General features: G+C 41.7%; 1 protein-coding gene across 3 annotated transcripts in view; it reads right to left on the bottom strand.

Moving 5' to 3' along the window:
- Positions 1-26321, bottom strand: part of YME1L1 (YME1 like 1 ATPase) — a 36485-nt gene extending 10164 nt beyond the window's left edge. Inside the window, exons 1-11 of one of the 3 annotated variants that reach the window (XM_090047407.1) lie at positions 26150-26321; positions 22927-23058; positions 17020-17182; positions 15194-15292; positions 12626-12738; positions 11751-11901; positions 11549-11659; positions 9711-9796; positions 7409-7499; positions 5700-5852; positions 3264-3396 (exon numbers count right to left, since the gene is read on the bottom strand). In XM_090047407.1, the coding sequence (XP_089903533.1) occupies positions 3264-3396; positions 5700-5852; positions 7409-7499; positions 9711-9796; positions 11549-11659; positions 11751-11901; positions 12626-12738; positions 15194-15292; positions 17020-17182; positions 22927-23058; positions 26150-26182 (1265 nt within the window). In that variant the 5' untranslated portion in view covers positions 26183-26321. Of the gene's footprint in view, positions 1-3263; positions 3397-5699; positions 5853-7408; positions 7500-9710; positions 9797-11548; positions 11660-11750; positions 11902-12625; positions 12739-15193; positions 15293-17019; positions 17183-22926; positions 23059-24762; positions 24910-26149 lie in introns of those variants that run through there. The other 2 variants (XM_090047409.1, XM_090047410.1) reach the window with 2 other exon arrangements.
- Positions 26322-26435: the final 114 nt, after the last annotated feature.

Here is a 26435-nt window from a genome sequence, read left to right as displayed (position 1 = left end):
TTTGCAAACATTAATGACCAGTCCCAACCCAGTGGCCTTCACGCCTGACCTACTGCCCCCACCTCCAGGCTCCAGCCCCACAGAGGGGCAAGGAATGGGTGTGTAGGGTATGAAACTCTGCCAGCCTGCAAGGGAAAACCACAGGTTCTCACATTTTTCTCGTTTAATGGAGAATCCATTTTTAAAGTTTCTTTGCAACCCTTTCATGTAGTCTTGCAACCCACTTTTGGGTCGTAATCCACAGGCTGAAAAATTATGCTTTAATGCTTCAAATCAAATTTAATGCATTTAGCTGGAAGATTGTCTACCCTGGATGCCTTACTACTTTTGAGTTTTTAACAGGGACCTGTATCTCCCCTAGTGAAGGCTCTATTTCAACTTCATCAATTTGATTTTCAAAACCTCTTCCTTCAATTTCATAATCTATGTGCAATGAAATGGACTGGCTAGCCCCTGGCAAGGAAGGAGTTAAGAGCTGCTGGGCTGACCTGACCCCACCTTGGTATGCTTGCAGCTAATGCTGGGCCTGGAGGAGAGGTATAAAAGGGAAAGCAGGCTCCAAAAGCGGAGGGCTCTCAGTGCTGACTGAGCCTGGCTTCAGGTCAGACTTCTCTGAGAAATAAGAGCTGGGTTCCCAAGACATTGTGGGTAGATCGCAGCACAGGCACAGGGGAGCTGTGCCGATGCCTCATTACACTAGGTTAGAAGTTATTCGAAATATTCTTTCTAGCAGTGCATCAGTTCCCCCAAGCAGAGTCCCTGTTCCTCCAGACACTACCAGGAGTAACTAGGAATAATGGTCACAAGCTGGCAGAGGGTAGATTTAGGCTAGATATCAAGAGGCGCTACTTCACTGTCAGGGCAGCTAGGATCTGGAACCAATTTCCAGAAGTGGTGCAGGCTCCTACCCTGGGGGTCTTTAAGAGGAGGCTGGATGAACACCTTGCTGGGGTCGTTTGACCCCAGTACTCTTTCCTGCCATGGTAGGGGATCGGACTCGATGATCTGCTCAAATCTCTTCCAACCCTACTAACTATGAAACTATCAAGAGATTTTGGGGGCTGATACCGATACCTGATTTTTAAGGAGGCATATCAGCAGATACTGATCCAGTTTCCAATACAGCTGCATGCAGCTGGCAAGTCTGTTGTGGTAGACAGGGAAGGGGAAGGGAAGAGGCATGGGGGCAGCAGATCAAGGCCCCCGAGGTGAGGGAGGAGCCAGTGCTGCCCAGCCAAGGTGGGATATGACTTGTCCAGAGGGTGGAGGGGGAGGTGGCTCCCACTACTGTGTGCACCACAGGGGGTGGGGGGGGGGTATCCCCAGATCTGCACAGGGTGGGATGCCGCTGTGGGATGGGGTCAGGGCTGCACTGGGCTTTTCCCGGTGTGTGGGGGTTGTGCTTGAGGCTGCACTTGGAGCAGGTGGCGGTCTTAGACCGGGGGGGGGGGGGGGGGGAGGGGGGAAATCCCGGGTGCATGCAGGGGAACACGACTCTGATAATGTTTCAGAGACAAATTCTAATTTTTCATAAAATTCTTTCCTAATGTCTTTGTTTTTATCCTATGTAGGGGCATGGATATGGACTTAACTGCAGATGTGGTAGTCTTTTGTTTATAAACTCTACCTTTTTGATTGAATTGAGGTATATGTTGCTTACTATAAACCCTGTGCCCAATTGACAGGTATCTATTCTACAACAGAAAAGTGTATTATTTGAAAGCCTAATATATCTGCATCCAAGCCAAGACACCTTCTTAGATAGTGATGATGTTCATTTTATACTGTTCCATCACTGCTAACAGAAACTTTAAAAAGCTCCAGGCATATATAAACTTCTAACAGTCCAAGTTTTAAATTTTATATTTGTCAAAGTCTTTACACTTTTGGTTTCATAGATGGGGGTCGAGGGAGAAGAGACTCCTATGATTTTCACTGCAATTCTTATCTGAACTCTTTCTCTGAAGCACCAAACTGTTTTACGTTAGCTGGGCCTTTCCAAATGACTAGATGGAACAGGGTTTCCTAGGCCGGATACAAAACTAAAATACATACCAACACACCACAAAACAGGTATTAGGCTGTCCACAAAGGCAAAGTGAGCTTGCTTCAACTTTGTACAGTCAAAGCTTTGTTAGGTGATGGGACCCTGGGGATGCCTTCATTATTGCCCCAGTGGTGGGGAGGAAATAAACTGAATAGGGCATCAGTAGTTCCTTGGGGACACCTTTGCTTCCTCACCTGGAGCATGCTGCTGATTCCCAAAGCTGCTGCCACCTGGATCTAGTCTTTTTTGTAGATTGGATCCATCCAACAAGAGGCCAATCTCTCAGGGATTGCCAATCCCTGAACTAAAGAATCTTAATGTGCCCCTCTTGCTATAAGTACAGTAAAAATTCCATTAACCAGTACTTTAAAAGCTGGCATGTTCTATTAACCGGCATGCCAGCTTGTAAGGTAAAGTGAAACCAGAAGTGCCCACTGTGGCACTTCCAGTTTCTCTGAGCCCCCTCAGCCCGAGGCAAAGCAGCCTGCGCTGCTGAGCCCCCACGGCCTGGGGCATAGCGGGCTGTGCGAGGCCTGCTTCCCTGTCCCTCAGGACCCATGAGAGGGGCGGTGACACTCCAGCCGTTGCGGGAGAAGCGGCAAAGATACCTGTTCGGGCCGCTCAGTTAACCGGCACATTGTTACCTGGCACCTGGTTGGGGGAAAGTAGAACTGTGGCCTGCAGTGGCAAAAGTATATCAACTCCTGCTTCTGTTTTACCAAAGAACAGTGTCCCTGATTATTAAGGTCTGTACCACAGCACAGAAAAAAAAAAAAAAGCCTATGCACACAGGTATGAAGCAGTCTTGGATTTACTAAGCAACTGTGCCTTGGCACAAGATAGAAGGAATTGTTCATATCTGTGAAAAGTAAGCAGTATTTCTAGCCAGTGTAAAGCCAGACCCAATTCACTTTTCATTTACACTCGCCCTTTAGACTAGCAAGCACTCTATCCTCCCAGGATCCCCCTGAAATGAAATTCTATCTGCGTTGCCGCAAACTGGTGTCCTTCTCCATACCACCAGTCCCTCTGCTTCTGACTACTAATATAACAATGTTATACATTTCTTATCAAACATTATTTGCCGAATGTTGTTGTTTCTCATTCAAACATTAAGGCTGGTGAGGTAATTTAGCTTTACAAAACAGGGTTGCTCATTCATGTATTATAGAATATCAATCAAATAACTAATGATCAAAAAAGGAAAAATATTTACCCGTCCATTTCAGCAAGAAGCTGATTTATGGTCTGCCTGGAGTAGGGATGTATTGCAGATTCAGTTCTTTTTCCACCAACAGAATCCAACTCATCAATAAATATAACACAAGGTGCATTTCCTTTTGCCTCCTCTGATAACATAAACATAGTTTAAGGTTATTTGAAATCAATCTGTTCCCACCATGCAAGTTATAGGCAACATCTACTACGAGGATTTTACAATTCATATACCGCTCCAAAAAGAGGTATCAGGGATCACACCAAAAAAAAAAAGCCAAGTTAACCAGGTCCCTCTAGCTGCCACCGAGTTCAGGACTTTGGATCCTCAAGCTCCATGTATATCCGCAGCAGCTACAGCACATGGGATGGATGGGTTAACATGGCTCCTGATGGTGACACTTCTCTTGCAACAACTCTTCCATGGCTCTGCCCTCCTTTGTCCCCCCTGGGTCTTCACTCTGTTCTGTGTGGCCACAAGCTAAAGTCCCTCTGCCTCCACTCCAGGACTCAAACCTGTCAGTGGAGGTTGGGATCAGCGGCACACAGGGAGGATGAGGGCTGAATTTGTACCATGCCAGCCAAAACAAGTGGCCACCACTGCTTTCAAGAATCACATTTAAGGACTACTGATGAGGAAAGGGAAAGAAATTTTGAAGAAGTGGCAGCCACAGAACTGGCCCTGTCTTAAATTTTAAGAGCTTGCTCACATCTTTCTCATCAAGAGTTTCCTCTTAACATAAAATATGTAATAAAAGTCTTCAAAAACAGGGACAAAAAAGAGTAAGTGATAGGGAAACTTCTTTTTCAGTGTCTCCTGGGACCTGAAATCACAGAAGAACATTTCTATTAAACTTAGATTTGTGTATTTTCAAAGCTTTAGTTTTTATGAAAATTTAGGCTATTAATTCAGACGATAATACCTTAAAGTAACAAAACTTCAATTCATGGAGGTAGAGACCAAATATTATAAAAGTATAAACTAATCCAATTTTAAATTATGAACCAAAAGGGATATCAACTTGAGATCTACATTTTTTAAAAGTGAGTTTCAAGAGCTGCACTTGCTCTTAGGTCCTTTACATTTACTTTTGTGGATTTCCCATTATCTTTGTGTGTTTATCTTGGTGCTTGAAAAGAGAAAAAAAAAAGAAAAGAAACTAATTAATCCAGTGGCACCCAATGTTCTGGCTCTTTGTGCCAGGATTGAGCACCATGCCACCCTATGCACCCAATCTAACATGTATGACCACAGTCTCCACAAATGTGTGGTTCTCCACAAATCTGTAGGGAGCCCCACAGGCCAGATAACATGGCTCCAGGGGATGGATCTAACCCATGAGCCAAGGGTTTAAGCACCCCTGGACTAACGCAAAGAAACAGTAAGTCTGACTATACACAATCTTACCAATTTGGGTTGACTATATATTGTGCTAGCATTCACAACCTGCCAGATACTATAACAGGTAACCAAGAGAAAGATACTACAAAAGAAGCATCTGTAACTAAGAAAGGAGAGGAGCCAGAGCTGTCTCAGGAGGTGAAGGGTATGCAAAAATAATAATGGCTGCTGCTGCCACCCAGTCATGCCAGTGCTGACAACAGCCAGCACTGCCCTGTGGCTCTTACCTACCGAGTGCAGCACTGCCCTCTTTCCCACTGTATTGAGTTGAGAAAGAAAAACAGAAGGTGAAAAAAAGGCAATATACAGTGGAGTTGCATCATATATGCATTTAACTCATGCAAATTCAACTATACGTGCTCAGAAAAAAAAAGAAAAAAAAAAGAGAAAAATAACAATTTAAATTAGTGCAGGATTCCGCCTGCCATTCCACTCAATGAGTGTATGCCCCGGAGTGAGCGTGAGATGGGAAACATGAATTTGCTGTTCCCTCAGTTGGTCTCAGTTCCCACGTGCCTCTCACAGTGTGAGCATCTCACGGTGCTGAGTGTGATTCTAGTGTTTAATTAATTTTGACTATACACGATTTTCACCTTGTGCTGACTTTAGAACCTAACCCCCGCATAAGTTGCGACTCCACTGTATACAACAAGTAAAATGGCCATGGCAAAGGGCTAGTTAGGTTTTCTTTACATTGGGCGTTTTTTTTCTTTAGAACTGGAAAGGCATATTTGGTTTCCTAAATCACAGGGTTAGTAATAATGTTAGTTGTACCATGAAACAGCAGCTAAATCACTTTCTTAACATGTAGCCCGCAACAGACTGAAGCATTAACTAACTTACTGAAACAATCTTACACTTCTTAGAATTTGTTTAAATTAGAGTCAGCTGTTAAAAACCATAGGTTCCTGCACTATCAGTGGCTATGCATGAGGCATGCTACTTTTTCATTTCAAAATCATATTAGACCTCATGAGACGCTGCAATTAGTAAATGTACATGAAAATTTTACTGAACACCACATATTTAACTTACTAAACAGACTTCGGATACGACCAGCTCCTATACCAACAAACATCTCATCAAACTCTGACCCAGAAGCATAATAGAATGGAACATCAGCTTCACCAGCCACAGCTCGGGCCAGAAGAGTCTTGCCTGTACCAGGTGGGCCAACTAAAAGAATACCTGAAAGAAAGAAAAACAGTCGTATTAATACAGTTCCAGTCTTTAAAAATAATGAGAAAAACTTTACACCTCGCTTTAATGCAATGTTTATACTCTATTTGAAACACATTTGGCACCATGATTTCACCATGGATGTTACACAAAAGAATGCCATTTTGTATATTTATTTATTTATTTATGCTTTGATCCTTATTTGAAACATGAAAGTACGAGGGAAGGCTGGGCAAGAGTTAAATATCTTAACAGAAGCTAACATGCAAGAAATGAGGCACCTAGCTCAATGGATGACTGATTTCAATTTTTTTAATTACCCTACAAACTTCCTTCTTCAGACAAAACACAAGACTATTTTAAACGCATTAAAATTCTCTTATTAGCACAGGTGGGTTTTAGATTAAGTTTATGATGTTATAGCTTTCAGTGAGATCAAGCATCTTTGATAAAAGTTTTGGTCACAAGTAGTTATAAGCTACTGGCAAAGACATGTATTGTCCATACCTAATACCAGTGTTTAAACCTCAAGAACACTGTGGAGCCGATATGAAAAAGAGGCATGTACTCACTACTGCAGCTGTCTCCAACTGAGCCTGGCACTCAATCCAGCTGCTCCCCACAACCCCCAGGGTCAGCTGGGGACATGGGAGCAGTTGGCAGGTGCCCCCTTCCTGTGCCTGCTCCCTTAACTCTCCCCCACACTCTGGACAGTAACATAACAAGGGTGGATGACTGCAACACGGCCCAGCTGGTAACAATGGGGGGGGGCACCAGAACGCTGGCAAGGGACTGAGCAGCTCTGACTGGGCAGACCAGTCAGGATTCCCCTCATAATCCTGCTCCTCCTCCTCAGCTACTACCTTAGCCCTTTCACAGTCACGCCATTTTAATGCTTTTGAAGCCATGATCTATAGGCAGGTAAGACAGCATGTAACCCTTCTCCCCCATTCTCCCGCACAACCCTCTCCCCACACCCCTTCTGTGATCAGGACACAGAAATAGCTAGCTATACCTCTGCCCCACCCCTGGGTATCCCTCACTAGTTTACAGACTCTAGTTGTGCATCACTATCACCCTCCCATTGCCTAAGCTCAGCTCTTACAGCATGGACTCTAAAGATGATTGAGGCATCTGCAGCAGTGGGGGACTGGAGCTGCCTGTATGTCTTTCAGCTTCAGCCTAACCTCCATGCAGCCCCTGGTAGAACAGCTCAAGCTGGAGGCAGCCACAGTGTGGATCAAGATAAGGGAAGAAGGGGGGCACTGGAAGTCAGGAGTTTGCAAACACCACAAGCATGTAGATCCACCACCTATGCATGTATATCTACTCATATCAATCTCTTGTTCAAACACAATAAGCAGGAATAGTACTGAGGATTCAAGGCAACTTTCAGATTTACTTCAACAGTTCAGCTGGAAATTGATCCTTTTTAACCGCAAGGATATCATCACACAGTTAAACAATTTAATATTTTTTTTTTTAGAATAGCACCACAGTACAATACCATTGGGACAGTTACTGTTATGAACGATCTGTATTTCCAATTTGGAGAAGATTCTTACCTTTTGGAAGTTTACCTCCTAGTACAGTAAATTTCTGTGGATTTTTCAAGAATTCCACAACTTCCTGCAATTCTTGTTTGGCTTCATCCACCTGCATATTTGAAATATGCCAGGAAATGTCACAGAACACTAGTACCAAACAAAGCTTTTTTTTCAGTGTCAAAACTCATCCATAACTATCTGTAAATTATATTAGGAAACAAACTTAAACCTAGAGAAGAAATGTGCTGGAAAAGGAAATCACTACTGGACTAGCAAAACATATTATATGGAGTTGTTCTGTATAGGCCTATACCCTAATTTTGCCCAAGGGAGCAAAAAGTTAACCCCACTCTCTAACCTAAAGTTGCTTTATAAACACCAGCAAGAGCTTAAAAAAACCCACAAAAAAACAAACAAACCAAAAAAACCAAACAAACCCCACACACAAAAACTGAAGTAGTCCAAAGAACTGCTGATACAACCATGTAGGCTACATCATCCTGTAAAAGGAGATGAGTATGGATATAATTTCTGTCTTGATCTTCGGTTAATAAGCTTGACTTAACCTGCCTAGATATCATTCCCTCGTGAGCTTTGGACCAGGAAGTTAGCTAAAAGCAGTGTCCTAAAGTGCCCGAGAGTGGTACAAATTTTGCTGGCTGGTAAGTCATTATCTTGGGCCAGATTGCAACATTATTGGTAGAGAAAAAAGACTCAGCACCAGAGAGAAAGAAGTTGCATCTAGCTTTGTTGTTCTTTTTCTCCCCCATTCTGTGCCCTAGTCTTCAAGGCATCAGAAACAGACCTAGAGAGAAATTCTTTGCTTTTCTTCAAAGGCAAGACCTTTACTGGTGAAAATTGATCACTGGGATATCCAGCCCACAGATTACAAACACCTGACTACCAACATGAGGGCCAGAAGAACCATATTTCTGCTATGTGCAAGATCCTGATTTGTATTCCCCTCCCCTTGTGTCTTTTTATGTCCCTGGTTCCACTAGCTTTCCTCCATCCTTCCTTCCTCAGGTGTTTACCAGATCAAAAGGCACAGCACAGGCAGCACAGCAACATGAGATGGGTCATGCAGCTTTGTCCAGCCTAAGGATAATCACCAAAGGAAAGAGTCCTGACCAGACCAAGAAATGTCAACCCAGACCAGGAAAGCGAGCAACAGTTCAGAGCAACAGTTGTCATGGCTGACCTATTTGTCAATTTCTGACCAATTTTCCTGAGACGATCGAAAGATTTACTTCCCTGAATTTTTATTGTCTCAGCACTTCTCCCCCTTTTGATATCTGGCTTTCAAAGCAGGAAAGCGACCACTGTTCTCACAGTACAATCTGAAACTCAACAAATTGAATGTGCCTATAGCGAAAACCCCAAACCGTTTAATTGTTTCTTGCCATACAGTGAGACATATTAAAACATAATTTTGGACAGTTCAACTGATTGACATTAACAGAGTGTATCCCCAATATCTGAAAAGGAAACATAAAACATTACCCATATAGTAAGGAATTAAAGCAAGAGATATCAAATGAAATATAAATTAAATCCCATGTCAAAGTGATACTTTACTGAAACTCAAACTATGGTGCTTTCACATGAAATTGTCACAACTATTTATTTCAGAGAAATCAAAATCACTTCTGGAGCAGAAACACAACAGGGATTTAAAAGGCAGGAAAATTGCTACCTCTTGAATTTGTTTCCACCAGGGAACAAAGGGAGCTAAAGAGAAACATTCAGACTTCCTAGCACTTGCGATTGGACATGTCCAAGGGCAATACTGGCTTGGTAGAAACAACACTGCCTGTAAGCAGTTACTGCCAACAAATAGCAATGATTGTAGATACAAACAAAATCTAGCACAGCCTGACTGAAACATACATTTTATGTCTCCTAATAGAATTTACTAACATTTACTCATAGATGGGAAGTCAATAATATTCTGACCCAAGGAAGAAAAAACCCATTTCATGGTCTGGTTCCCCCATTCTGTGCCAAAAAAATAAAAATAATAGTAATTTTAAAAAAAAATAGCTGGTAGATACTTATCTGGACTTAAAAGTTTTACTGGTTCTCTGCTACAGACTGAACAATTGGGGAACACCAGTATAGTTTTCTTTTAAAGTGTGGTTTTCTTATTTTTCATTTTTATTATGATTTCATTTAATCCAAACTACAAGTTTAGATCTTAAAAACTATTTAAAGCAAAAGGCAACTGCTTCTGCATTTACTTAGATGAACCTAATCTTTTTCCATGTCAATCCTGATTTGGCAAACAAATAGTTAACAGAAAGCTAACAGTTGAGCTTACCCCTTTTACATGTTCAAAGGTGACATTTTTCACTTGACTTGGATCAATTGCTACATCAAGTCCCGATGTTGTCCGAAAGCCTACGACTGGAGAACCACAAAAAGATCTGTCAATTTATATAACAGGTCTAATTTCAAGGCCGCATTTTACATTTGAATGGATCTACCCTGTTAATCTGCCTCTTAAATCCTACATATGCCATTTTTAAAGCAAGGTCACCATTTACAGAAAGTATCCAACTAGAATACTAAGTATTTTATAGTTGTTTAACAACAAAGATTTACATTTATTCTACATACATTTTTAAGACAATTCAGCAATTTTGAGACTAAATGTTTTTGTCCATCTTAGTGACCCATTCCTTCATAGCTCAGGACAATGCCCTCTATTCACAAACTGGTATGCAAGGACAGTTATGTACAAACTTTTTTGCAATGCCCCTACAATATGCTCTAGTTCACATGGAACAATCTCAGTATTTACATGCCTCTCCATTTCTGGCCACTCTGAGCAGTACCAACAAGCATCATCATGAATTATCTTATAATAGTTTCTACGATATAGGTCCCCAGTTCAATGGTTCTTAATCTTTTTAGTTAGGGCACCTCTCTTCCCCTCACCCCCAACCACAACAAGTTGCAAAGGGATGGCACAGTTTGAGAACCCCTACTGTGCTCAGCTTGCCTCAACAGTTCCCAACCACGGGCAACTACCTCCAGGGAAACCTGCCCCACACACCTAATGCACCAACAGACCAGAAAGGACTGTGAGACATGCACTTCCTATTCCTGCATTAGGGTTCTCATATCAGCCTAAAGCAGGCACGAGAGTTGACTCATGCTGCAGCCTTTCTGGTCCAAGCCTGCAGGACATCTCCCAGAGAGAGGTGTGTGGGACACATGGAACTGTGTCACGCACCTCCATTCCCAAGAGGAGAGAGGAAGAAGAATGGACCAGGAGGAGCTACAGTCAAGTTGACTCTTTTGCCTGCTTTAAGGTCAGGGAACCTTACTTCAAAAAGGAGAGTGCACATGCTGCAGCCTGCACACAGGGCACTTTTACCTGGCTGCTGTCACTATAGCAGCAGCGCCTGGGTTGCAGCACCCACAAGAGGGTCTTGTAGCATACCATTTGAGAACCACTGCCCTACTCATTAGCAAGTAACTCCCTTTTGATGTCAGCCTAACATGGGAAAATGTCTTTTTCTCAAACTGATGACAAGAATAAGTTCGACAAAAGTCACATGTGTTCTAGGATACTGCCCATAACAGGAACAATCCAATTCATCCTTCCTGCTAATACATGCTTTGTTTTATAGAGAAAGTCAAGAAATGAATAGGGATGGTTTGGCAACTGGGATCCTTCCGGATCATGGTGTATGCATGAGAGGTCACCCAGACCTTTGACGCATATGCCTAGGCAGGAATATGGAGGAGTACAGGCTGCCCAGACCTTCCATCCCTCATTTAGGCCATTGAGACAAAATTCAAAGGCCTAACTGAGTCCAGATGTTTAGTGCCTTCTTGGCTGTAGTTGTGTAAGCATCTGGGAATTGAACCCGGGTCTCCCACGTATCAGACAAGGATTCCACCACTGAACCACAGGGGTGTCCGAGAAATGAATACACTAACAGAAAAAGAAAACAAATTTAGATGTCTAAAATATTCCCCTTTGAAGCGTGCTAGCCAAAAGCAATAAATATTTTAAGGTTCCTTCCATATCTTGAACTGTTACCATAAAATATTCATAATGCATTGTAAAATACATATTTTACTTAGTTTCTCTTTTTACATGTTCAGCACAAAGTGAAAGATTAAAAGAATGAAAAGTTAACAAACCAGTATCAGAAAAGGAGCCTTTACCAGATAAAAATGGGGATTTGAAGACAGTGTAAGTAACAAGCAGCACCCAAAAAAAAAAAAGATATAACCGTGCTCGTCTTAAGGAATCTGTAAAAGAAAACAAGAGATGTTTTAAATAAGATGAAGCAAGCTACTTTCCAAATATGAGAAAATGATTAAATAAACTAAAGCAACTTACCACTAACTGGTTGCGAGAGCACTTGCAGTCTCAAAAAGCCCTCAGCAAAACCAGTTTTAAAAGCATCCTGATGAGCCTCCGGTATGTTTAGTGATTTCATTAGCTTATCTAATCTTTCCACTTCAGGTTCTGGGTCTCTATAAAGCAGATTCTAAATATATATATATATATATTGCAGACTAAAGTTAATTTACAGCCATTTTACTAATGTTCACATATAGAAAAATACATGTTACTGAGGTAGCCTGACCCATACAATTAAAAACAGTCAGATTTTAGCTATGTGCTTCTGTTCAGCTTACAGAACTGGATGCATGCATCCATGACACAATAAATAGTTCAGTAATTTCATCATGTGGCTTCTCCACGTTTGATGATTGGATTTACTAAATTTAAATTAAAGCAAATTAATGTTGATCCAGGAGGGCATTTGCTTAGGCCAGCAAGTTAATACATTTTAAAAATACTGGCCATAAGTAATACTGTATTTTGTTCTGTTAAAACTCAACTGCTGTTTTACCAAAAACATATACAAAGTTAAGAAGATAAACTAGTGGACTTTCTGCTTATAATAGTGTTTCACTGCTCTCCAGACTACTTTCAGGAAATTATAAAGGGACTGTGTGAAATATTAAAATATTTTATTTTCATAGCTTGAAGAATTTGCATTTCAAATCTGCTGACTTTAACAAGTTAATGGACCAAATCCTTATACCAGGCAACATAAAAAGGCAAGTCTCACATGCATTGTCAAGGGTAGGGGAAATGCCAATTTTTCTGTTTGTTATCTAATTATTATCTTATTATCTAATTGAAGCATCGTAACTGAATGTATTCATCGGATCTTAATTTTATAATAGAACCAGCATGCTTACCTTTAGAAATGAAGGAACTACATCTTGTGATTCTTTTAATGGCTGTTCAGATGTTGACTGTAGACGTCTTGCTCTTGATTTCAAAGTCTTAAAGCCCCGAGACTGCATGAAAACTTTGAAATAATGGTAATGGAAAGTTTTCTATTAAATAATGAAGGTGTAACAGATATAAATGTTCTGAAACCATGAGCTATTCAGGGAATATTGTACAGAGTTATGACAGCTGTTATGGACACACAGATTGTTAAAAATACTCTTGTAACAAGGTTTAAATGGCATATGTATTTTTTTTTTTGTTCTAGGTTCAGGGGTGGATTTATTCTTGAAACTGGAGTCACCAGGGAGGGGAGATGAATGTTAAAAGAAGAATTTCTACCCTGAGTTACAAGAGTGGAAAAATAACAGCACAAACTGAGTTGTTCTGGATCAAGAGGTTTGACAAAGGTAGCAAATGTTATGAAGACAGTCTTCATCTGAGGTCTGACATACACATATTGGAACAAAGAACTGAAATTACAGTGTTGTATGTTTCAGAGAACTATGGGAACAATGGGCAGTACTTTCTAAAATAAGCATACTTGCAAGCTGTTCAGTGCTTTGTGATATGTTCTCTCAGTAAAGCTTTGTCTTAAATAAATGTTATTTCACACTGTGAACGCTGGCTGGCTACTAACCATACTAACCAACTACCATTTTCACTAGGAGAGAGCAGCCTGGCATAGTGAACTAAATCTCAGATCTTCTGGAAAAAATATCATGTTAATTGTTATGGGAGCACAGCTCTGTCCTGGTCTGGACAAAGAGGAATCCAGGTTCCTACCCCAAGGAAAGGTGCCTGCTAGAGGCCTGATTTCTAAAGGCTTATCATCTGCTGGCATAAAACTTGCAGTGCTGACAAGTACAGTGAACCTGCCAGAGTGCATCCCCACTCCCAACTTCCACTAGTTATGGAGCTATAGCGACAGGTCGTGCAGTGCATCCTGTGACACACCAGCTGCTACCTGAAAAAGCTTTCTGCTGCACACAGAATTGATGATGCTCTGCAAGAACAAATGGCTTCTTGCCACAGAGGAGCAGTGAGTGCAGATGCACTCATAGTTATAGAGGCATAAAACTGAGATCTATGTAGTATAGACCAGGACTGAGCAGTATGACCTGGGGAAGGTGGTCAACATATCAAAGGTCCTATGAACTGATCTGGAACTGAGACAGAAGGAAAGAGATTTGTTAAATAAAGCAAGGTTGTACCATTGTAGGCTCTTCCTCCTTATGGCTTAAAAGTTAGTCCTTATTTGGTTTTCCTTATATAATGTGTAAAATAATGTCAAGTACTTTACATGGTATGCTAAAAAAAGTGATACATTATCATCATCATTCTAAAGCATAATCTGTTAATTACATCACATTTACTGACTGCTTAGGAAGCATGTTGGTCTGCCCAAGAGCATTTCCCATTCAACTCCCCCCCACCCCAAAATAATTAAAAGATATGGGGTCCTTAATTTGCCTTTTAAATATAACATATTCCCATATAATGGTGGTGGTCGACAGGAGCTAAATCATCTTGGCGCGCTGTGACCAGTGGGGTCCCTCAAGGCTCTGTCCTAGGGCCTATACTATTTAACATCTTCATCAATAATGTGGACACTGGTGTCAGAAACAGACCTGCCACATTTGCCAACACCACCAAGCTCTGGGGTAAAGCATCCACAACTGAGGACAGGAGGGTGATCCAGGCAGATCTTGACAGGTTCATGAAATGTGCAAACAAGAACCTGATCGTGTTCAACACCGAAAAAATGCAAGGATTTCCACCTTGGCAGGAAAAACCTGCAGAATCCTTATAGGCTTGGTAGTGCTACGCTGGTTAGCAATACAGATGAAAGGGACTTGGGGGTCATGGTTGACCACAAAATGAACATGAGCCTTCAGTGTGATGCTGCGGCCAGTAAAGTGATCAAAACGGTGGCTTGCATCCATAGATGCTTCTCAAGCAAATCCTGGGACGTCATTCTCCCCTTGTATTCTGTCTTGGTGAGGCCACAGCTGGAGTAGTGCATCCAGTTTTGGGCTCCACAATTCAAAAACTATGTGGAAAAGCTTGAGAGAGTGCAGAGGAGAGCTATGTGCATGATCAGAGGTCAGGAAAACAGACCTTATGAAAAGCGCAGGCTCAGGGGTGATCTGGTGGCCACCTATAAGTTTATCAGGGGTGCTCATCAGGATCTGGGTGAACATCTGTTCACCAGAGCGCCCCAAGGGATGACAAGATCAAATGGTCAAAAACTCTGCTGCAACCGATTCAGGCTAGATATAAGAAAGAACTTCTTTACTGTCCAAGCCCCCAAGGTTTGGAATAGACTGCTGCCACAGGCAGTTCAAGCACCGACTCTGAATGCCTTCAATACACATTTGGATGTTTATCTTGCTGGGATCCTATGATCCCTGCAGACTTCCTGCCCCTGGGGCAGGTGGCTGGTCTCGATAATCCTCTGGGGTCCCTTCCAGCCCAAATGTCTATAAAATCTATGAAATTAAAGTCATCTTGTCTCAGTAGATGTTTCATACCTGGCCAGTGCCGAAGATCTGAACACAATCTTTGGAGGGGTCTACGTGGCTGTCTGTACAAGTAAGAGGAGCGCAAAGTACTAAAAATATCTGTGAAACCTAGAAAAAGATTAAAGTAAATCAAGACTATAAAATGGAAATTAATATTCACACAAAACTTTATTCATATTATTCCTAATAATGTTTAATTTAAGTGTCTATATGCTTTCCTAGAGCAAGTGGACAAAAAGTGACCCATGGGCCGGATGCAGCCTGCCAAGCCATTCAATCTGACCCACGGGGGCCCTAAAAAAATTCAGAAAATTAATATTTTTCTGCCCCTGGCTGCCCATCATGCAGCCCTCTATGGCTTGCCAAAAATCAGTAAGTGACCATCCACCCCAAATAATTGCCTGCCCCTGTTCTAGAGTAATGTAACGAAGAAGCCATTACTAACAACATACACATGGTTTGTGACAATGGTGATCAATGTATCTAGCCATGAAGGCTATATCCAGCATGGGGTTGGTGCACCAGATTTGGCCAGACAGACCTGGTATTGGCACAATCCAGCAACTAGGGCCATGCCATCCAGCCTGCAGGACAGTGGTGGCAGCATTAACTGTGGCACTAGGAGACCCATGAACTGGATTCAGCTGTGCGCCACTATTTTAAGATACTGGAATTCTGTGCATGACACCTATACCAGAATCCTTGAATTAGAACTTCCAGAGGAAAAATATTAAATTAGACCTACATAGGGATCTATCAATATGGACATAGTTGCAGAACTAGAATCTCAACAAACATCCAGAGCTTCAGTGGCTTATAGGATTTATGTTGATATTTACTTTTTGAGTTGCTTTAAAATTATGTAACCCTCGTTTTCCCTAATCTAGACTGATTAAAACCCACCCACCCCAACCTCCCTGCTGCCAACTGTACCTACCATCGCACTATAGATTTTTGTCTGTAAAGACAGAAGTCAAAAAAAGGCATTAAGCATCTAAGCATTCCTTGCCAAGGATTCTGATCAGTAACCTTCCCTTAACTGCCTGGAGTAGAATCAACAGTCTAAGCTACAGAAATTTTACAGATTAAAGACAGACAGCTCACAACTCTCTTTTAACCACACTCCTATCTCCGGAAAACATTTATTGCATCTGTGTCCAGTCAGGATGCACTTCCTCCATAAAGTGACACTAATCCCCAGTTTTCCTTTTTGCGCAGCACAGGTAGCATTTGAGATACCAGCTCACGGGTTCTACTTTAGCGCACTGGGAGCTGCCTGTCTCTGACAACACTTACAGAGCATGAGGGAAGAGGCAAATTGCAAAACTGTCCACTAAAGATTGTTTTCTTATCATCAAGATAAGCTGCTTATTTATTTTTCACTTAAAATAATTAGGAGTTATTAGTAACACTGAAGCCAATTTGATTTTTTTTTTAATTTGGAACTCCTTCAAACAGAAACAGAATACCTGTCTAAACCAGTGATGCTCATGATTTTAGTCCCAGGGGCCAGATGAGTACTGCAGAGCCAGTCTGACTGGCTGGCATCGGGCCCCAGAGGTCCTCCACCACCTCTGCCTGACCAAGATCAGACCCATACAATCCCTGCCTGTCCCCACACACCAGGATGAGGCCCTGCACTACTCCATGTGCCCAATCTAGCACAGAGGACTGAAAGAGACAGTGCCAGAGGCCAGATCTGGCCAATGGTTGAAGACCCCTGGTCTAAACTGTTACCATCTTCATGATTCACTGTATAGCATAACATCCATGGTTTGATTTTCTATGCACGTTAACTTTTAAAGTTGAATAACTGATTTTTCACTAGTACTTACCATGCTTATTTTCAAAGAAGGACTGTGCAGAGACATAAGACACATGCCATTGGGACGAAGTTTTGTTTTCTTCATAAAGGCCAGGAAGCAACCTGTTCCTTAGTTCATTGAGCTCGTTAACTTTCAGATCAGATAGGCCCATCTCTCTCAGATTAACAACAGGCTGTAATACAATAGGGAGGTTAGCGATGTTAATCTGAAGTCAGACAGAAGGCAAATATTAATATCACATCAGGAAAAAAGAATTCTATCACTAAAACAGGAATAGAATGTCTTAAGAGAAATACCAGAAAGAAAAAAAGTGTTTGAGTGAAAACTGCTTACATCCCAAAAGCTTTATTTTTTAGCTTTTACGCTAGTTTGAATTTGAAAATGAAACACTTACCTATATGAAGAAAAATACAAAAATATAATGATTTAGGTTTAAGGGAAAAAATTTAAATCTATTTTTGACCACATTAAAAAAATCTAATTCTATCCTGCACGTACAAAAAATTAGATGTGTGCTTCTACTAGGGTAACCATGTATTTGTTCTCTCCCTAACCCAGGGAATCATGCATGGTGGTGATTCCCATACATTAAAAAAAAAAAAAAAAAAAAGACGTGTGATCCTCATTTGCACCCTTCGGGGTGGTTGGGGTGAAGGATGCAGCTGTATTCTGTTTTAATTGGAACGCTTGCCATTTTGTATGGAGAAAAATGCTTTATTCTACCTAATGCACAATCTGACTAAATAGCAAAAGCCCAAACTGCAGGTCCTAACAATATTAATTTAAAATGCATATGGTTCTACAGGATGCTTGATGGCCTGGGGACTGGGGGAAAAAAAAAAAGGCTCTATACACTTATCCCAACTCACTGTATATTATTCTCTTTAACCGCAGGAACAATTGCAGCATGCTTAATGAACCCTATTAAAGGTTCCTAACCATTGAGCCTAGAAATTACAAGGACCTAGTCAGTTAAGAGGCTGCTTTAGAAGCCTCAAAAATGACTATCCCATGTCAGCTCCATTACCGGTGCAGTGCAAATCAGTACAACTGCAGTACACCATGAAAAGCAGAGCCAAAAAGTTTTTAAGAACCTAAGGCAGGGGTTGGCAAACATATGGCCTGCTGGATGCATTTGGTCCACAGAGGAATTTGATCTGACCCACAGAGTCAGGGAATTTCAGAAGGAATGGAGGGTAGGGAAGGGCTCTGTCTATGCCTAGACAATGCCCCTCACCATCAAAGCCCTCTGGCTCCTGTCAGACAGGAGCTGGGTTGTTTAATCTTGTGGTATTCAAAAAGTTGCTGCCTGTGATGTTCACTGCAATGTAAGCAATAGGCATAAAAAGAGCAACCTATGCCTTGTTATGTGGTTAACTGAATTATGCATGCATTTAATAGGTAAGTAAGTGGAATAAACTTTATTTACAAAAAAAACATTGCTTTCAATCAACTGTTGAAGAGATGGTCCTGTTTAGTGTTCAGAATCTAAGCTTTTGTTTTCGTGACATCCACAAAAAGGCTGACATTTTTGGGATGAATACCTCAGCAACCTACTGAGTTAATTAAAGTCTACCACATGTTTCAATGTTATCTCCTTTATAGCTATTTGACTAGGTGAAATTTTGTAAGAATTAGAAGCTGGGTTAACTACATAGAAATAAATACAAGGGAAAATCCAAAAGGTAGGCAAGGAAGCAGGATGAAATGGTTTAACCCACGAAGCAGGATACCCTGATTTCAAAAGCAATTTTAATTTTGTATTACATTGGATTTTTTTATGTTACTTTCTTAAATACAAACCAACCCATAAGTATCTAGAAGCAGATACATATGGATTGGTTTGCAACTGATTTATAGCTCTTAGACTAGATTTGGGACTTTTTATTGCAAACCAGGGAAACATCTTATTTATATACATTTAACAAGCATTATTTTTTTCAGATTCTGATTTTACATTTTAATTATGCTAAACTAGAATAAACTGTATATTTACATGTGATCTATGTCAAATTGCCGTTTGCCTGGAAACTAAAATGTCACATGAGATAAATAAAATACCACTTTTTTTTTCTTAGAGATCTGAACTATTTTTTGTCATAATGCAGAGACATAACTAGAGGTGGGCAAATGGGGCATTGGCCCAGGGAGCTTATTTAGAGGTGGTACAAGAATAGCATACCTCACCAGTGCTAGCCACGCCACAAAAATTTTAGAACTATTAGATTTGATCCCTTGAGACCTCATTTTATTCATACATGGAAGCAAAATTAAAGGCTTCTGAATCTCCCATGAGTTAATCAACTTTGAATGAAATAGTCTTTGAAATGTAAGAAAAATATCTTGTTCATTTTCCAAAAGAGGCTACTGCTTTTAAAGGCCTAGTCACACAGGTCCCTGCTGCCCCCATTCCCCTACTGGAGGGTCAGGTACCTTCCTTTTCCCCACCAATGCAGCCTTGCCACCTGGCCGCCTTCCCCCAGTTCCAGCAGGCACCCACCCCATCCACTCACCCGCTCCCCGGACAGTCCCCAAGCCCTGGGCCTCCAACCTGACTGGCTGCATACTGGCCACGTGCATGTGCGCATGCAGAGGCACATGTGCCCAACTGCCCCAAGCAGCTCCTTGCAGGCTGGAATACTGCCAGCCTGCAAGGGGAAACCTATGCTTTCCATCATTTTTCTGGGACTTGCTCAAGACCCTTTCAAATATTGTTGCAACTCACTTTTGGGTCACAACCCACAGGTTGAGAAACACTTGTGTTAGAGGATAAGTGCAAACAAAAGGAGTTTCTCTTTTTAAAACACTGAGTTTTAATTATCCTAGAAGATGGTTAGAAACAGAGGAAGAAAAGGTGGATTAGGTAGGAAAACAAACTAACTATAAAATATAGCCTTGGTTTTAAAAGCAAACAAGTTATCTCACTGACTGACAAAATAATAAGGCATTAAACAAACTAAACACCTATTTAGTCATTCTAGTCAAGCTGTAGTCACTCCCTGATCATTATGCAAGACAAACTGACACAGGGATGTGTCAAAGCTGCAACTGAACTCCAACTAGCTTCAAGCATCAAGGACAATAAAAAAAATCCTTTTTCAGATATGTGGGGAGCTGGAGGAAAAGCAAGGGCAACATTGGACCCCTGCTGAACCAGATGGGACAACTGACAACTGATGCCCAGGAAAAAGCCAACCTATTAAATGGGTACTTTACACCAGTCTTTCTTCAGTCCGTGGGACATCCATGCCCACTATGGGGCAGGAAGGTCCGGGTGAGGGAGATCCGCTGCCCTGCATTAACACTGACCTTGTGAAGGAACACCTTGGAGAGGCTAGATACCTTCAAGTCAGTTGGCCCTAACAATCTACACCCTCGGGTACTTAAGGAGCTGGCAAGCATCATAGCCCAGCCTCTGGCATGGATCTTTGAAAACTCCTGGTGCTGTGGTGTAGTGCTGAAGACTGGAAGGGCCAATGTGGTGCTGATCTTCAAGAAAGGGAGGAAAGTGGATCCGGCTAACTATAGGCCCATCAGCCTGACTTCTATCCCGGGGAAAGTCAAAGAAAAGTTTATTAAAGAGGCCATCCTTAATGGACTGGCCGATGCCAACATCCTGAGGGACAGCCAGCACGGGTTTCTTGCGGGTAGGTCTTGCTTGATCAATCTCATTTCCTTCTACGACCTATCACCTGGACAAGGGAGAAGAGATTGATATCATGTACCTTGACTTTAAAAAAGCTTTTGATCTGGTATCCCATGATCACCTCTTGGTGAGACTGGCCAATTGTGGCCTTGGGTCCACCATGATCCACTGGCTGGGAAATTGGCTCCGTGGTCAGACCGAGAGAGTAGTAATTGACGTAAGTCAATCATCATGGTACCCTGTGACCAGTGGGGTCCCCAGAGGCTCTGTCCTTGGACCCATATTGTTCAACATCTTCATTAATGGTGGAGACAGAAGCAGACTGGCCAAGTTCACCAGCGATACCAAACTTTGGGGCAAAGCACCCACACCAGAAGACAGGAAGGCTATCCAGGCTGACCTGGACAGGCTCAGCAAATGGGCGGACGAGAACTCGATGGCATTTAACGCTGAAAAAAAATGCAAGATTCTCCACCTTGGGAGGAAAAACCTGTAGCATCCTTATAGGCTTGGCAGTGCTATGCTGGCTAGCACTACAGAAGAGACTTGGGGATCATCACTGACCACAAAATGAACATGACCCTGCAATGCGATGCTGCAGCTAGTAAAGCGACCAAAACGCTGGCTTGCATCCACAGATGCTTGTCAAGTAAATCCCGGGACATCATTCTCCCCTTGTACTTGGCCTTGGTGAGGCCGCAGCTGGAGTACCGCATCCAGTTTTGGGCTCCACAATTCAAAAAGGATGTGGAGAAGCTTGAGAGAGTCCAGAGAAGAGCCACACGCATGATCAGAGGTCAGGAAAGCAGACCTTACAATGACAGGCTGAGAGTCATGGGGCTCTTTAGCCCGGATAAGCGCAGGCTCAGGGGTGATCTGATGGTGACCACCAGGATCTGGGGGAACGTTTGTTCACCAGAGCACCCCAAGGGATGACGAGGTCAAACAGTTATAAACTGCTGCAAGACCATTTCAGGCTGGACATAAGGAAGAATTTCTTTACTGTCCGAGCCCCCACGGTCTGGAACAACATGCCATCGGAGGTGGCTCAAGCACCTACATTGAACACTTTCAAGAGCAAACTGGATGCTTATTTTGCTGGGATCCAATGACCCCAGCTGACTTCCTGCCCTTCAGGCTGGGGGCTGGACTCGATGATCTTCCAAGGTCCCTTTCAGCCCTAATGTCTGTGAAAGCTGTGAAACACTAACAGGACACAGTGGTGAGTACAGAGGACATTGCTGGTGGGTACATAGCCCTGAATTTCCATAAAGACATGAAAATTTAGGAATCTAAATTAAGTACTTCTGAAAGTTTTAGTCTCAGTGAGAACCAGCATACTGATGAACCCATGTTTTAATCTAAATGTCAGTCATGCCAAAAAAAATTCAGGAACAAATTGAGAGAACAGAAGAAAAGTCTAATAGGCACAATCAAGGTGATTTCCATGAAATGACCAATCATTATGGACTATTTTTTATAGTCTAATTACCCATCAAGAAGTTTTTCTGTCTGTTACTTGTTAAAAGTGCCCATAGAGTTTGGTAAAGATAAATACAGACTTGCCTTTGCACAAAAAAGAGCCAAAAAGAAATACTAATTAAATAAAAAGAAATTAATTAGACCAAAAAAACTAGTCAAAACTATTATAAGCATACTAATAAAGCAAACTAATAATTGGCAAGGAAAGTAAAACCAAGTTTATTACAAGCAAGCTTTCTTTTCTTCATTTTACAAGGTCATCAAGAAAGTTTGAAATACAGAAGCAAATCCTTCCTCTTAAACTGCCCGAGTCATACTAGTCACGTCGTTGATCTTAACAAGCAAGGACTTTACCTCTTATATCCTGACAACTGCTACGGTACTTTAGTACATCTCTTTTTTACAAAGTTTGTATTCTATTTGTTCATAACTTATGGATTCTTTTTCCTACTGTTTCCAATACTTTCTCAACATCTAAACTTTAGACTCCTGCTTATGACTTTGTTTACAAGTTAGCATTATTGCTTTAAAGGCTGCGTCAAACCCAACATTGTTTCATCAAAGTGAACCATAAAATCATACAGAAAAGGTGGGTTTTAAAAATAAATTCAATGGCCTTTTATTACCATATACAGAATTCAGAAGATAACAATCATATCATCTTATGCACATTTAAGATGTATTAAGTATTACATGCAAGTTACTTGACTTTTTTTTTTTTTAAACAAGTACTTTTCAGACCCAATTCAAAATGCAAAAAATGCTGATCTCTACAAGATTCCTATTACCTTACTACTTTGGGCATCATGTTCAGGGGCTGTATCCTTTTGTAGAGAGTGAATAGCTGCTGTGCTGGCAGAAGTAGCTGAGCTTTTGGGTGAATGGAAAGCATTGATGAGGTGACTCAGAGGAACAGTAACCTGGAAGAAATTAAAGATTAAATCAATCTAAAATTAAATAATAAAAAATTAAGTGTAGATCTTTCACCAAGTCAGGTATCCAGGTTTAGACTTTCACCAAGACACCTAAACACATTCTCATGACAGATAGTCCACAAGTATAACATTCTATATTTTATATAGTGCTTTTCAACTGAAAATCTCAGTGGTTCACTGAACACAGGGTAAGAAGAGATCTTGATTTAGAGAAAGAGAAAGAGAATAATAAGTACCCAAAACAGCTTAGCTGCACTAAGTTTGCCAGAGGAAAACCAGATCCAGGTTCCACGATTGGATCCTAAATGATGTAATAACATTTGCCAGAACCTCAAATACAGAGTTGGGAGACAAGAGTTCAACTTACAAACAAAGCAACAGCCTCCATTTGCATTTAGACCAGTCATTAGTTTTCTGAAACTAAATTACTTATTTTTATGTAAATTTTCTCAATTATCATGGAAAATAAAGAAACAATAATCTATTCGTTGTCTTTAAGCAGTAGCTTTGCCACTTTTCTGATGGTACCAACTTGTGTGTCATATTAGTGGTAACTGTGTAGGGTAAGGGGTCACTGGAATCTCCAAGATAGTTAAAGGGCCCATGAAAGACACGAAGCAGGCCTATCAGTGAAAATTGTGACTGCTGACATTTTCTGACTTCTTATATCTTTGAAGTTATCTTTCTTGAAACTTTTTAAAATGAGTGAGCAAAAGTTATTTGTTAGATGAAATATTGAGTATTGTTATAAAACAGATAAGAAAAGGAATTTTGTGATACAGCATACAGTCCCCTAGAAGATGGTACCAGTTTCTGCTGGACTTATCTTATAATCTTGCTCAAAATTAGCAGCAGAAATTGCAATGAGTTTATTTACCAACTGTACACAGTAGGTTCTTAAGGCCTATGCTAATTTACGTACAGTAAAAAGCTGTGTATTATGTTAAATTAGTCAACTTCACAAATTGTTTACCTATTCTTTGGGATCAATAGATACTATAGTCTACAAGATTAATATCATTCCTTAAAGATCACAAAGAACCCGGTTTTAATAACTTTTCATGCAACTTTTAAAACATCCATACTACAACACTGGCTGTTATACCACTTGCATTTTCTTGCCGGTGTGAGCACAGAGCACATCAACATATACATGAATCACAAGGCAGGACAAAACTAAGTCAAAGGACTAGTATGCATTTGTTGTGCAAAGTATTAGTCTCAATGTCTTATATAATGAATCCTGTCCTGCTTGAATCCATGCTCCAACCTCAAACAACTACTAGCATGCCTAGTGGGCACAAGATCCAAGATATAATCTGACATGTGCTGCCATGGTTGATTCCTACTGCAATGGGAAAAGGTTAACGATATCCTTGAGAATGGAGACAAACTATCAGTTTAAGTCATGCTTCAATTTTTTACCTTAGTTGTAACACCTAAATTACTGTAACTGACATGAAAGAAAGGTATTTTCAGTTTCATTAAACAAAATCCCTGGAGTTAGAAAATTTCCAATCTGAATGCATCTTGTACATAGTTAGAGAAAAAGCACAGATGAAGAGGAAACAGAATTCTAAAATGACCAAAAAAACCCCAAGAACCTTAAACATAAAGCAGTAGCAAACTTAGACTTTAACCTGACACTGCCCCTTTAACCATTTAAGAGTTGTGTATTTAGCTCATTACCCAAATTATATCATGCCAACTTGGCTCATATGAAGAGGTACAGATTGATGAAAATCAAATCTAGAGGTGTCTACCAAGCCAGGATTTTGATGCTCTCTCTCTCAGAATCTCACAGCCCAACGCATTTTGTGCTGTGCCTGAGCCAAAAGAAAAAAAGTGTATTATACTTCAAGGAGAGCATGCTGAAGAAATGCAGTAACAGGAGCATCACAGAAGGCTACACACATTTTGTTTGAAGGATGAACTTTAGTGCAATTTCAGATAAAAGTATATTTACTTAGTAAAGCTTCAAACTACTAGACACTGATGTTCTCTCTTTCCCCTTTCAGAGACTGGTCCAGGGGAACCTTCCTAGGCCACTTGTATTTTGTGTTGCTTGGCCTGCTCACATGCATTAGGCATCAACATGCAAATTTAAACTAAAATATTAAATGAGCTATATATTCCCTCTCCTATTTGCTTCCTGGAGTTGAAAGTTGACCCCAATGATGCTCGGGCAAGGTTTTGCAAGTTGAACTAAAATAGTTTGAAGTTGAAGATTTATTTTTTTTCTGGAGCTGCATTAGACTATGAGCCAGTGTTTTCTCCAGCCAAATGATGATTTACAGATAGCTCTTGAAAGTGATGAAACTGAGAAGCAGTAAATCCAAGACCAGCTACATTACAGATGGTTATAGCTTTGTCCACTATGTGCTTCCTCAACAGGGGGGCCGGGGGAGAGTTAAATGTAGCAGAAACTAAGACAGCCATTACAGAAGCACCAGCTTAGTATAAAGTACTCTCCAGTAGGTCTCAAGCCAGCCAATTTATTTATAACGCATACATAGAAATTAAGGAACCGGTCCAAGAATCAGCATACAGTGCTATTAGCAAAACTAAAACAGCCCAACAACCAGTGCGATGTTATGGCTCGTCTCTTACGTAGCAGGAACTAAGGAGAAATGACATCAGCGTGACCCCCTCACACAAACATCCCCACGTCTGTGCAATCAAAGCCAAAGTCACTTAGTTGGGGAAGTCAGTGGGCCTAGCAGTGGCCAGGCAAGGAAAAAAAACCATGGTGCGTCACCCCACTGGCGGAGCACAGGCTGGAAACGGGACTTGATAAGCAGGGAGTGCGGGATCCCGAGGAAGCCCCACACGCCCCACCTGGAAGGACCAGACCTTGGTGGTGGAGGAAATAGTGAGAAACAAGTTGCCGCCAGAGCAGCGACGCCGAACAGCCCCCAAGAGTGGCCCCAGTACCACCCCTGCCAAAAACCGCCCTGAGATGGGAAGGTCCCAGACGCGGCCTCCTCCGCCCTCAGCCGCCGCTCCCCCCTTCAGCCCCCGCTGACGGCCGCCCCGTTGCTCCCCCGCCGGAGGAACCACCCGGCCCGGGCCACACCTGGGGCTGCACGCTGGTAGACAGGGAAAACATCCTCCTCCAGCCCCCGAAGCGCTTAATGCCCGCAGAGAAAATGGCCGCCTCCTGCTACCGGCGAAGCCCGCTACCGCCCCTACCCCGGAAGCAGCGGGAGCAGGGGCCGCTTCCGGGTCGCACATATCGCCACTTCCGTCCTCCTGCAACCGGGTCTATGGCAACGAATGTGTGACGCCACTACGGTCCTCTCCCGGGGACCAAACCATTCCTTGGGCTGGGGGGAAGGTTAGGGACAAACCATTCTCCCCAC

Source organism: Crocodylus siamensis, chromosome 5, assembly GCF_052110815.1.
Source record: "Crocodylus siamensis isolate JL-2025a chromosome 5, ASM5211081v1, whole genome shotgun sequence".
Lineage (NCBI taxonomy): Eukaryota > Metazoa > Chordata > Crocodylia > Crocodylidae > Crocodylus > Crocodylus siamensis.
This window is presented reverse-complemented; position numbering and strand designations above follow the sequence as displayed.